At 42.3% G+C, this 14,395-nt stretch overlaps 1 protein-coding gene across 3 annotated transcripts in view; it reads right to left on the bottom strand.

The window, feature by feature from the left end:
- ASCC3 (activating signal cointegrator 1 complex subunit 3) overlaps positions 1-14,395 on the bottom strand; it is a 938,401-nt gene that overhangs the window by 134,025 nt on the left and 789,981 nt on the right. For all 3 annotated transcript variants that reach the window (XM_033936490.1, XM_033936487.1, XM_033936488.1), the window contains exons 35-36: positions 3,283-3,394; positions 721-855 (exon numbers count right to left, since the gene is read on the bottom strand). In XM_033936490.1, the coding sequence (XP_033792381.1) occupies positions 721-855; positions 3,283-3,394 (247 nt within the window). The remainder of the gene's footprint in view (positions 1-720; positions 856-3,282; positions 3,395-14,395) is intronic.

The following is a 14,395-nucleotide window of genomic DNA, read 5'->3' as shown; positions in this document are numbered from 1 at the left end:
CTGAGCTTGTTAACCCTAAAATGACCATGCCGATGGGGAGATGTGGCGAGCAGGAGAGGCGCCGGCTCATTCGCCTACACGATGTGCCTCTCACGGCACAGCCAGAATCTCGCCACGCTTTGTGATACACTGCTCTGGAGCAACTTAATATTTAACAAACAAGGCCTGAATCGTAAACACGTTTCTTCCCCCCCCGTTCATCTCTTATTGTTTGTCACTGCTGTGATCCTGATTGGCCAATAAAGAGCAACCTCTGATTGGCCAATAAAGAGCAACCTCTGATTGGCCAATAAAGAGCAACCTCTGATTGGCCAATAAAGAGCAACCTCTGATTGCCTATTCTGTAGTTGTATGTAAATTGTTCTTCTCAAAATGTGGCGAAAATGCATCCATATTAATTGATGACAACCCTTTTCTTCAAGGCATCAAACCTTAACTGTTGCCATCAAGATCTTTTCTCAGGTGGAAAGTCAAGTACAGTTGCCCTCAGGTGGAAAGTCAAGTACAGTTGCCCTATCAGACCGCTCTTTAAAATAGGTACAAAATGATTCTTATATTAGTTGTCTTGTACCCTAATTCCACCGAATGTGTCACAGGATGGAATCCATCTTGTTGAGCGCTAGAATGTATGTGAATATAGGATCGCTGAAAATGCCAACTGCATGCCAACTACATACTGCCAAAGTATAAATGGTAAAAGTCTAACAGTTCAGCACTTACAGCGAGAACAGAAAGCAAGTCTTCCACACTGCAGTCAGATTTCAAGCGTTCTTTGAACATGCGAATTGTTTGGTGCTTCAGATAATAATAGGATGCAATGCGGCCATATGTCAGGGGCTCAATGCTGCGATTATCCTGTTGGAAAAAGAGGTAATGGAATCTATAAAAAGTTGCTCAACAAACTCAGACTGGGTAATTTTATAAAATCATTGTGTACATATAATCTAATCTAATCTAATCTAAACCTTAAGTTTATATACCGCATCATCTCCATGAGAATGGAGCTCGACACGGTTTACAAGAACTTAAAATAGTGGGTAGAGAAGAAGAAAAAGGATTACATGAACTTATGTGTAGAAGGGGGGAGAGAAAGGGGGGAAGGATAGAGCTACAAGTTGCTGAAAAGCCAGGTTTTCAGTTGTTTGCGGAATAACTGAAGGGAGCTCAGGTTCCGCAGCGGGGTGGTGAGGTCGTTCCAAAGACCTGTGATTTTGAAGAGAAGGGATTTTCCCAGTTTGCCTGAATAGTGGATGCCGCGTGGAGAGGGGAAAGCTAGTTTAAGCCTTTGGGCAGTTCTGGAGGAGTCGGGACTGGAGGAGTTGAAAGACAGTGGGATAAGAGGAGGGAGGATTCCGTGAATGATCTTGAAAGCCAGGCAGGAACATTTGAAATGGATTCTGGAGATTATTGGGAGCCAGTGAAGTTTGGCAAGGAGTGGGGAGGCATGGTCAGACTTGCGTTTTGAGAAGATCAGTTTGGCTGCAGTATTCTGGATTAGCTGGAGTCTTAGAATACTTTTTTTGATAGATTTAAGTAGATGGCGTTGCAGTAATCTAGTTTGGAGAGGATGATGGATTGGACAAGGATGGCAAAGTGTTGTTGGCTGAAGTAGGATCTAGCTTTCCTCAGCATGTGAAGGCTGAAAAAGCATGATTTTGCCAAGGAGTTGAGGTGGTCATTGAGGGAGAGAGAGGAATCGATAGTGATACCAAGGACCTTGTATGAGAACTCGAGCTGTAGTGTATCGCCTGTGGGTAGTGTGAAATACATGCATAAATAGCCTCTTACCAAATACCTGCATAAAAGTAGACACTATGATATGATGGCATAGGATTTCCGGTGGCGCCAAAGTCAAGATGACCACAACTTGCTCAACATTACTTCTCCCTTGTTCCTTCAAGAACCCATATGAAGTAACAGAGGCATAGAGGATCAGGGTAATTCCACTAGGTCAGTGGGAATGGCATTGTTTTCTAGAATTTAATGGCTATTGCCCTTCAGATTCTAGGCTGTCGAGGGGTTTCTTGTTCTTCAGTGGAAGAGGATTGCAATTATACATGAATCCTAATGTAGTGTAGAAATTGAGAGGCAAGGGAGAGAAGGGATAACAACTCCCCTTTAATGTATTGTATTTTGGTTACAGTTGCATCCTATATTATTTTAGTTCCCTCCCAGTGCACCGGGAAGGGGAAGGCCCACCATTTTGAAGAGGTGGGCCTGCAGGAGGGAATGAGCATCCCTCCTGCCGGTCTTCTAGAAAAGGTACAGGAAAAGGGGGGGGGGGGGTTGGAGAGAGGGTTGGTGGGGTGGTACAGCCTACTAGACCATCAGACTTGGATGGTGAGGGGTTGCTGGGGGGAGGATTCCACCTGGGGATCCGTGACCCTGCAGCAGGAGGGAGTGGGTATCCCTCTTGACGATCTTTTAAAAAAAAAGATCCCCAATGTTGGTGTGTTTGGGGGCGCTTCCAGCATCAGGGGAGGGGGCTTTTCAATTTTTTTTATAGGTTCAGCTCTTGTGTACATGTTGTGCATGCAAAACAGCTGTGCCCATTAAAAAAAAGCAGTCCCTGAATGCCGGTTCAGGTAGGGAGAACAGAGACTGCTGCTTCGATTTTTTTTTTTTTTTTTTGCAGGCAGGCGGAGCTATGCTAGCGACTGCTCTTCTCCGCAAGAGCCAGGCACAGTTTCTGCCCCCCTTTACCAGCGATTTTCTGCACAAATAGCATGGATATAATTTACATAATATTGTGCTGTGAATCACCAGTAAAACAAAAATCGCTCCTACCATGGTATTTTATTTACTGTGACTTCAATTATTGACTCAGAACGCAATAATATTCTCTTTCTGCTCCCCTCTTGGGAGGGAGTGAGAGAGAGAGAGGGAGTTTTGTGTGTGTGTGTTAAGGTTGTAGATGTTTGTACTTGTATAGACATACATTATTCAAGAAAAAAAAATGACAAACTACTTTTTAAAGGTGGACCTAAAACAGACAGCTGAAAACCTTCTTACAGTAAAAAAAAAAAAAAATGGAAATGAAGGGAAAACTAGATGAAAAATACAGGAGGCAAGGAGAAAGGAAGAAGGAAGCGTTATGGATATAGCAACAAATACTGTAATAGCTGAGAGTTTGAAATCAACACAGAAGGAATCGCAACACAATGGAAGGATTATGGGGCCAGAATAAAAACTTAAATTATCTTTCCAAATTAAAAAGTGATACTAAAATACAATAAATAGTACAGTAAGAAAGTAGATTTCACATGAATAAATTAGCCATACCTCTCCTATTTCAATACAATAGGAATGTTCCAGGTCGATGAGGGACTTCTCCACAAGATTTGAAAGGAACTTGTTTATACTCTCATGGCCCACATCTTCCAAGTTATAGTAGCTGGATCAATTTACAACAAAGAACAGAGTTAATAATGATTGATTACTTCCTTAAATATCAAACAAAATAAAGTCTTGCTGTCAACATCACTTTTCAGTCCGGCCATATGTATAACCTGCTACCTCTGGGTCCCTTTTACTAAAGGGTGTTAAGCCCAAGAAAAGGCTTACAGCAAAATATTTTTGGAAGCGGCATGTCAGGGGTATTCCTGTGCTATCTTGTTAGCGGGTTATGGTTAGTGCATGCTAACTGCAGAAGAACATAAGAATGGCCTCACTGGGTCGGACCAATGGTCCATCAAGCCCAGTAGCCCGTTCTCAATGTGGCCAATCCAGGTCACTAGTGCCTGACCAAAACCCAAGTGCCCCCTAAAAAGGAGGTGATAAGTGCTTGTGCATTAACCCCAGCAGGAACAGCCCATGCTAATGGCCACATTAACCTATCAATGGCATAGAAATATTTGAGAAAAAGTCTGAAACATATTGCATCAAGGCCCTCTTTTACTAAGCCGCGGTAGAATGCGCAGACGCTGCTCCAATTCTATAAGCGTAGGAGCGGCGTCGGAACATTTAGTGCACCGGGCTGTGTAGCTTAGTTAAAGGGGGGAAAATCTGGGCTCAGGGTACAGAAAATTCCCAGATTTCTGCCAACTTTTGTAAAATTTTATGAAGTCTCGCTCAACCTTTTGAAAGCAAGTCTCTCTTTTTTTTTAAAATTTGGATTATTATTTGGATTTATTTCATGCCTTTCATTGCTAACTCGAAGCAAGCTGCATATTTCCCTGTCTCTAGACAGCTTACAATCTAGGAAGCCTATTTAACTAGCTGTGTTAGAGCCATAACACATTACTACTCATTTATTGCGTTGTTTTAAGCAAAAATTGTGGTAAACATGAGTGTCTTGCTATAGCAAAAATCAGACCCAATGCACATTAAAAAGTAATGAGCTGCTTTGCAAGCAAATGGATTAACACAGTTGGTGGTAAATTTCACAAGCTGCATAATTCTAGGAAAATTACAACTACCAATAGAAGCATTATTAATTTTACTCCGTGAGTATCAGGGAGCCAATGAGTAAACAGATGCTCTCGGAGAAAAATAAAGGGGCTGGCCCTTCTCTTCAAGTGAAATCTTTAGTAGCTCTGAACCAGATTATTATTATTATTTTTTTTTTTTGAGGGAAGGCCATAGCCTCACTAACCAGCCCATCAGGGATTTCATCCAAGGAATAGGGTTTTAGGTTGGTCCTTTTAGGAAATAGCAGATCTAGTTAAGGCTTGCCATCCAGCATTGCCGCAAACAAAACCCTCACAAAGATTCTACCCACAGTAATGCAAACAAAATCACTGTAGTACACTTCTCCCTCCGTATTTGCTGTGATAGGGGATTAACAGACCCGTGAATACAGAAAAACCGCGAATAACTTTTTCATATGTTATTCGCTGTTTTCTATTAAAAATCATTGCGGATAGGGTGAAACCGCGAACAACATGGCGGGAGACCTGGCCTGTTTCTGAAGGAGAGGCAAAACACGGTGAAGAAAGGGCTGGGAATCGGCGATTTCTCTATGCAAGCTGATGCAATTTGGGGGGAGGAGCCAGCAAGCCAAAAACCGTGAATAATCGAAACTGCAATTGCTGAAACCGCGAATACGGAGGGAGAAGTGTACTCAGTACTAGCAAACAAACCCAACAGTAATTTTCATTTGGTAAAACAATAAATAAACCAAGAGAAAATTACCAAATGATTCTACAGTGAGAAGGAGACAGCCAAAAGCAAAGGAGTACTGTGGAAACGAGTATCTCAATGGTCAGGTTTATAGTTCAAATTCAAAGTCTTCACAAGTAAAAGAGATGCAGATATTTGACACACCCAATAAATACACAGTCCGCGTTTCGGTATTTGATAACCACCTTCCGGGATCAGTCTGTCCGAGGCCACGACAGATGAAAATGCTAAAAGGCATCCAGGGTACTGTGCGTTGAAGTTAGGACGCTGCCAGCGCAATCCATTACTACCTGCTTTGGATTGTGCTGGCAGTGTCCTAACTGGAATACGAACAGGAAAATCTGCCTTCACAACTGTGAATAGCAAAAAAAAAAAAACCAACAACAAAGTTGACCAATGGTTTTCAGTCTCTTTTTATTGTGATTGACTCGACGCAATTGTGTTTCGGCCCACAAGGGGCCTGCCTCAGGAGTCCTGTAGTTAAGTCGTGATAGACAAAATCACGGTTCATAGACAACCCCGCGAAAGACAAAGGCGCGCACCGACAACTGAGCGCAAGACGGAGGCGCGCGCCGAAGAAAATTACAGTTTTTAGGGGCTCCGACGGGGGTTTTTGTTGGGGAGCCCCCCCCCCCAGTTTACTTAATAGAGAACGCGCCGGCGTTATGGGGGTTTGTAACCCTCCACATTTTACTGTAAACTTAACTTTTTCCCTAAAAACAGGGAAAAAGTGAAGTTTTCAGTAAAATGTGGGGGGGGTTTACAAACCCCCCACAACGCCCCCACAATGCGGCGCATCTCTATTAAGTAACCCCCCACACACCCCCGTAGGAGCCCTAAAAACAGGAATTTTCTATGGTGCGCGCCTCTGCGCTGCGCTCAATTGTCTGCGCGCGCCTTTGACTTGACACCCAAAATCACAATGCTTTTTTACTCCGTATAAAACCTGCATCTGCGGCTGAACTGCTGGCTTGAAGAACCAACGTGTGCTGCTGTCCGTGCCAAAATCTTCACATTATTTCATTTGCCACACACGTTATTTCAAATGGAAAATGGCAGACTGGTATAAAGCACAATTTCTTATATTACAATCTTTCAAGATTCATATTCAAAGAGCGGTACTTATCTCTCAGATGCTGCATTTAAGCTTTACACCAGGCTGCCATTTTCCATTTGCAAATGAAATAACGTGAAAATTATTAAGTGTGAAGAAAATCAATCGTTATTTAAAATCCTTAGGCAGTAGTTTGCCTTTTTATAAATTTGAGTTTTGTGTAATTTATCAATATTAAATTAAAATAAAGTTAAGTATTTTACAAGTAAAAAATAGGAAGGTGGTTGGCATCCTATGATGTTACAGGAGCATGTATAAGGCTATATGATTAAAACCCTGAAATGGGAAAACGGTTCCAGAATCTGAGGTATACAACCACAAGGTTAAAAAAAAGAACCTAAGAATTGCCGCTGCTGGGTCAGACCAGTGGTCCATCGTGCCCAGCAGTCCACTCATGCGGCGGCCCTTAGGCCAAAGATCAGCGCCCTAACTGAGACTAGCCCTACCAGCGCACCTTCTGGTTCAGCAGGAACTTGTCTAACCTTGTCTTGAATCCCTGGAGGGTGTTTTCCCCTATAACAGACTCCGGAAGAGCGTTCCAGTTTTCTACCACTCTCTGGGTGAAGAAGAACTTCCTTACGTTTGTCCGGAATCTATCCCCTTTTAACTTTAGAGAGTGCCCTCTCGTTCTCTCTACCTTAATAATAATAATAATAACTTTATTCTTCTATACCGCCACAGTCGTGAGACTTCTAGGTGGTTCACATTGAACAGAGCTGGACAGTCAGCGAGTTACAATAAGCAGAAGTCAGAGAATTACAGCATACAGAATCTTAAAAAGGCAGTTGAAATACAATATTTAGATTGATAGCAAATGTTAGAAGTTTCAGATTTATATGCAGGAGTGGACATATTTAGTGTTTGGTGTAGTTACTTTTTAGGTGATATTTCTATTGAATTAGGCAGTTTTTATGGCTTTTCTAAAGGCGTCATAGGTCAGTCTTGCTCCATTAATGTAGCTGTCTAACCAATGTTGTTTGTTTGCTTGGTACATAAAAGTTCTATCCAGAAAGGTTTTGTATTTGCAGCCAGTAATGCTTGGGTATGCAAATAGATTACATTTCTGGTTTGTCTTTTAGGGTTGTATAGTATGAAGTGAGGTAACAGGTAGATAGGAGCTAGTCCCCAAACTAGCTTGAAACATATGCAAGAGAACTTGAATATTATTCGCGCCTCCATTGGTGGAACGCCTCTCATATGAGAAAAGACTAAAAAGGTTAGCGCTCTTCAGCTTGGATAAGAGAAGGCTGAGGAGAGATATGATTGAAGTCTATAAAAATCCTCAGTGGAGTAGAACGGGTACAAGTGGATCGTTTTTCACCGAGTCAAAAATTACAAAGACTAGGGGACAGTCGATGAAACTGCAGGGAAATACTTTTAAAACCAATAGGAGGAAATATTTTTTTCACTCAGAGAATAGTTAAGCTGATAGCATAGCTGGTTTTAAGAAAGGTTTGGACAAGTTCCTGGAGGAAAAGTCCAGAGTCTGCTATTAAGACAAGGGGGAAGCCTCTGCTTGCCCTGGATTGGTAGCATGGAATATTGCTACTCCTTGGGTTTTGGCTAGGTACTAGTGACCTGGATTGGCCACCATGAGAACGGGCTACTGGGCTTGATGGACCCAGTAAGGCTATTCTTATGTTTTTAATCTGCAGCTGACTAATTTCATAAAAACTATACTGCTAACCAGATGATGTTACTGATGGAGCTGAAGTAACTGCAATGATATGCTGCTTTGGAACCCAGCGAGTATCACTTCTTGAAGGCCAGCAAAAGGAACTTTTTGAGCCATGCGGATGCATAAAGCTTATTAAGGGGAGGTTTCACATATGTTTCCAATCCACCACTCTGTCATAAATACAAGCAATATATTGTCCTAGCTGAAGGTCTTCTACTAGAATTCCTTTTTCATCATTGTCACTAATCTTGGCTAAAAATGATGTTGCATCGTTTGAAACCCTGCTGACCTGAACTGTCATTTTATTGATTGGCAAAAAATTATGATTTTTTTTTGTTCCTGCTAGAGTGTGGCCATGCTGATATCTTCCCTCTTGCAATGTTCTCGCTTGTTCAATTTGCTCTTTGCTGATGAAAGCAAATTTAACTCCATGTGTGAGAATCTGGCATTCAAGTGGACGCATGTCACACTGCTAAGCATTCTTAACTTTGAGGTGAATTTGTACATTTATCACAGTGGCACTGTAAAACCAAAAGGCATTTATCTTATATGTATTTTTTTTCTCTCTCTCTGTACCATTTTTTCTCTCTGTTGTACCATTTTTTTTCTCTGCCACCTATTTTTCTCTAATTGTAACATTGTACCATTTTCGCTGATTGTCCAGCCCTTCTTCGTTGTAAACCGCCTCGAACTACTATGGCTTTGGCGGTATATAAGAAATAAAATTATTATTATTATTATAGAGTAAAATTTTCTCTTTTAAACAGTGGTGCTTTTAGGAAGATATATCTTACTTCCCCACATATAGGCCGCCCCCTTGAATAGGCCGCATAAAATGCCTATGCAAGTTTTAAAACCAGTAGATAAGCCACGGCTTATTTACCAGTAACTGGGGTGGCCTATACTGTTTTTTAAAATCACCCCCCCCCCCATGCTGAACGGCTGCTTTCTTGAATCTCATGGCCAGCAGTGCAGGGCAGGAGTGATCTTTTCGATATCCAGCCTGGCCCCATGCTGCTTCCTGCATTGCTTTGCCATCAGTTCTCGCGGGACTCAGACCGTTCTCTTGAGAACTGACAGCAAAGTCATGCAGGAAGCAGCGTGGGGCCGGGCTGGAGATCGAAAAGATCACTCCTGCCCTGCACCGCTGGCCATGAGATTCAAGGAGGTAGCCGTCCGCTGTCCAGCGAGGGAGGTAAGGGGGAGGGAGATGATTTTAGAAAACAGTATAGGCCACTCCAGTTATGCAAGCTGCACCCACTGGACAGGCTTGAAATACCCATATATAGGCCATGGCCTATATAAGGGGAAATATGGTAATTGATCCCAAAAATTGATGAATTTCAGCCCCTGTGTCAAAGATGCCAAATTTGAAGGAATGTTATCATGTGGCTATTCATGCAGAACTGCTGCAAATTTGAGTGTAGTGTCCAATGCAAGGAAAAGTTAGATCGTTATTTCATCAAGATCATTTTTCAGTGCTGGTACAGTCTATTGTACTTGCCCAGTTGGATTATTGTAATTCTTTATATTTAGGTATCAAACAGGGTAGTTTGAGAAGACTTCAGTTAATACAGTACACAGCAGCTAAACTCATCTTTGGGAAGAGAAAGTACGATCATGTCTCCCCTCTGTTAAGAAAGCTTCATTGGCTTCCAATCCATTTTAGGATCCAGTTTAAATGCACCTGCATCATTTTTAAGCTTCTCTATGGAATATTTGGTCCTTTGGCCCTTTTACACTGGAATACCCTTAGATCTTGCCATTCGAGGAATACACAGATACAGTGGTACTTTGGTTTACGAGCATAATTCATTCCAGAAGCATGCTCGTAAACCAAAATATTCGTATATCAAAGCGAGTTTCCCCATAGGAACTAAGGGAAACTCGCTTGATACGTTCCCACCCACCCCCTCCCCCTGAGGCCAGCGGCGCTGCTCTACACCCCCCCCTTCGAAAACCAGCATTGCTCCCACCAAAGGCCCCCCCGCTCGTGTCGCACCCCCCGCCGCGATATGAAATCCCCCAGATCCACCCGAACACACTGCTTACCCCCATCTGGCCACCGGCACCGGCATGTCCTGTGCGTTGGTGCCGGTGCCCGAAGATCAGCGTCCTCTTCTATGCTGGGCCTTGAGCATCTGTACATGCTCAAGGCCTGCGAGTTCACGCTCTCTCCCCTTCCTTCAGAGGAATTAAATCAGCCAGGAAATTTTTCGCTTATAAACTGGTAGAAATGTGGAATGGGCTTCCTGACTCTGTCAGATTGATAGGTCAGTTACAACAATTTCGTAAAGTCCTAAAAACCTTATTATTTACACAATACTTGAACAGTTTACCTAAAGATTAAACAAATTGATTGCTCTACAACACTTATTTTCTCCTATGCTCTTGTTTGCTTTTTGCTGGACTTTAATTACTTGTAACCCGAGTCAAGCTTCGCTGGGAGATGACCCGGTATATAAACCAAAGACTAGATTAGATAATCTAATATAAATATCTGAAGTTTGTATTTACGCTTGCTCTGGAGCTATACATTTCCCCCTCCCCATTCGCGGTTTCTGCACTCACGATTTCACATAATCGTGATTTTTTTCTGGGGAAGGGGAAAATTTAAAAAAACATATTTTTTACCTCCCTGCCGCCTTCCCGGCCTTACCTGGTGGTCTACAGGGCTTTTGGGGCAGGAGCGATCTTCCTACGCTCCTGCCCCATGCAGGTCGCCATGAGGAAATGGCTGTAGGGAGTTCCCGTCGTAGTCTTGAGAGACTACGGGAACTCACATCAGTCATCTCCTCATGGCGATCTGCACAGGGCAGGAGTGTAGGAAGATCGCTCCTGCCCCGAAAGCCCTCTAGACCACCAGGTAAGGCCGAGAAGGCGGCAGGGAAGTGGGGGTGGGTCAGAGCTGGATAATCGCAGTTTTTCGCCATTCGCGGTCTGGCTCTGCCTGTATCCCCCGCGAATAACGAGGGAGAAATGTAGTAGCTGATAAACTGGTCAATATCTGTTGCAACAAACTGACAAATTTTTGGGCATACTTTGAGCAAAATTTTCAGGTGGGCTTTTGTATCCAAAATGCTCATACTAGCATTGTTGCAACTAGCATACAAAGTTATGCTGGACTTCAAAAAATTAACACTCGACCAATTACTCTCAATTTTACAAGCAGCTAAAACTGACACTTTATTCATCACGGTATACCAGGCATGTCTAATAGGCAGATCTCGATCTACCTGTAGATTACGGAGGGGGTCAGAGGCAGATCACCAGCCCCACTTGGCTGCATCTCTCCAGCAGCTTGTCACATTGCTAGGAGAGAGCTCGTGCTGGCAGGTCGTCTGCCGCTGATCCTTTGCCTGTCTTTTTTCCCTGCCTGCGGGAATCTTGTCTGCAGGTGTATTAGGGGCACTTGTTTTCGTGCCAATAGTTTGTGGGTACCCCAGGGGGCTGCCGCCCACGCCCTGCGACGATACGCCACAGGCCCGGCGTCAAACCTGGTCTCCTGACTCTCAGAATCACCCATTCCTGCCCCCACCCCAACACCCTTTACAAGTGTGTTATATACTGGGCGATATCCATTCGCCCGGGCTTTACCTGATTACACTTACCGTATTAGTTGTGTCGTGTGCTGGTCGTTTTATAGTTCACTTTCATTAAACGTTTTCGGGCAGACACAATAAAGGGGTCTTTTTATCAAGCTAGCAGGGTTAGCGCGTCGGACATTTCATCACGCGCTAACCCCTGCGACAAGCAAAAAAAACTAACGCCTGCTCAATGGAGGCGTTAGCAACTAGCGAACATTAAATCCCTACCGCGCATTGATAAAAGGACCCCAAAGTGTCAAGAATTTGGTGATTTTGGCGGACTTTTCCAATTTTGTTCTAACTTGCCTATGCCTTGCCTTCGAATTGGTTCAAACCACTGTGACTTTTGCTTGCCTCTGAAATTTTATTTCGCCTTGCCTTTGCGTTGATTCTACACTGTGTGCAGAATTTATTAAATCGCATGTAGTGGTATTTGAACTTGTCTGGCAGTAATTGATTTTATCTGGTTTACTGGACAGGTGTTTGAGTTTTTTTGATGATTGTTTGGTGGTATTTGTTTATTGGTGCCAGTATGATGATTTTTTTATTTTTACTTTTAGAACTGCATGTGTGGTTTTGGCATCTCCAGTCCTTGTATTGCACATCATCCAGAGGTCTTCAGTTCCTGTTGATCTTTAATACTTTGTGACAGTGACACTTTTGGACCAAATTCAGCCACTGTTTATACTAATTTAACAGATTTGGCCTTCTTACATCCAGCCACCCCAGTATAACAAAGATGAGTGTTCCAAAGCAGAGCAAAACCTACCACTTTCATGATGAATGGGAAATGGACTACTTCTTCATCATGGTGAAAGACAAGTGTTGTTGTCTAATTTATAGCGCCCGAATATCCTTGCCTAAAAAGGGTAATCTGGAACGTCATTATAAAGCTCTGCATAGCAATAAGTCTGATGCTGATTTTCCATCCAAAAGTGAAATTCATAAACTGAAGCTCAAAGAACTTAAATTGAAATTGACTACTCAGCAACAGTTGATGGTGAAGCCAAAGTCACATTCGGTCAATGCAACCAGAGCATCCTTCAAGGTCAGCAACCTGAAGACTCAATACAAAGACTGTCATGGACATCACTTTAAAAATTGTAAATTCAGTTCATGGAAGATCACTTCAAAGTTGGCTTTTCAATCTTACTCTTGATGAAGGAGCAGCAGAAATAATTTTGCACACAGATGTAAGGTGGCTAAGGAGGCACAAATTTCTGCAAAGATTTCGTTATTTGCTGAATAAGAAGTTTTTTGAAGAAGAGGGGAGATGACCAAGCAGAGTTGGAAGATGAGGAGTGGTTATGTGATCTGGCATTTCTCGCTGACTTTACAGGCGGAGTGATATGAACCTTGAACTACAAGGTAAAAACAAATGCATTGGCAAGATGATGAGTACAGTTTCATCCTACAAGAGCAAATTTGAGCTAATGATGGCTGACCTTGCAAACAACATTTTCCTAATATGCAGGATTGTCTGGGACAATATCCAAATTTTGTTTTTCAGAATGAGAAGTATGTGACAGAAATCTGTTCTGTTATCTAGGAATTCAAAATAGATTCTGTGACTTCCCAAAAATTGGAACAGTTGTGGTATACTTGTCATACCCATTCAAAGTAGATGTGGACATTAAAGAAACTGCAGCTGCTATCAGTAAAAATTACTCATGGAACAAGCCATCTCTTGAAAACGAAATATTAACCCTTAAAAATGACATTTTTCTCAAGACCCATGCTGAGCAAGAATCGTTTTGGAAGCTAGTGCCTAGAGACAAATTTCCCAACTTCAGAAGATGTAAAGAAGCTGTACACTCCTGTTTCGATTCAACTTATTTGTGTGAATCTGCATTTTTCCATCTGAAAATGACAAGCAGTACACATGCTCCAACATGACAGATGAACATCTCCAGGATTCCCTGAGACTGGCCTTCACGCAAAATTCAACCAACTTCAAAAAGCTTCTGGATGAAATGCAGGCTCAGAGCAAGAGCAAAATATTAAAGATTGTGCAAGATCAGCCTGGATCAATACTCGACCTAAATTTAACACAAATTACTCAATAAAAGTTAAAGAAAGTTATTAAGACAATTAAAGATAGTTATTACTCATTAAAACTTTAAGAAAAAAATGTACTTTTCATTTCTCCTTGGGGGGGGAGAATCTTCCAACTTTATTGGGTTAAAATCTAATTTGAAACTTAATTTTCATGGTGCAAGATCACCGGCACTTTTGGCCGGAAAAAGTAGATCATGACCTGTTCGAAGATGGACATGCCTGCAGTATCCAATGCTGCCAAGATCCAGCCAGACAAGTGGGTCTAGCACAGTGACTATTGCAGTCAGGAATCTAAAATCTTAGGAAAATTCTCTTGGTACCCTGATTAGTCCATGTGCAAATTTTAAACAAAATCTGACATATAATGGCGGGGACCATTAGATCACTTGGCATGGAATGACTCATTATTAAATAATAGAGGTAACAGGCATGTAAATCTGGCTTATGCATATTCATTAGGGATATCTTGAAAACCCAACTGGCTGGGGATCCCACAGGACAGGTTTAAGAACCACTGCACTAATCCATGGCTACTTAAATGCCAATTAACAACTTAAGCAGCTATGTGTTAGCTGGCTCAAATAAACGACCTGACATTCAAAGCCGACCCAGCTTTGAATATCCGGGCATAACTCCATTGGCAGTGAGAAAAATGTTCACCGCTGCTGGAGGAATATTGGCCCCTAAATTAACAACTAAAGAGTTATATTTAGTAACCTGTATTGATACCCGTTAAGCTCTTTTAACATATGTTAAAAGCAATAATGGGGATCAACTGTTCAGATCTTTATCTGCTCTCATTTACAATGTTATTAGTAGTGACAGCAATGGGGCCTG

This window comes from Geotrypetes seraphini, chromosome 3 (genome assembly GCF_902459505.1).
Source record: "Geotrypetes seraphini chromosome 3, aGeoSer1.1, whole genome shotgun sequence".
Taxonomy (NCBI): domain Eukaryota; kingdom Metazoa; phylum Chordata; class Amphibia; order Gymnophiona; family Dermophiidae; genus Geotrypetes; species Geotrypetes seraphini.
The sequence above is the reverse complement of the archived record's forward strand: the minus strand, read 5'-3'. Positions and strand labels throughout refer to the sequence as shown.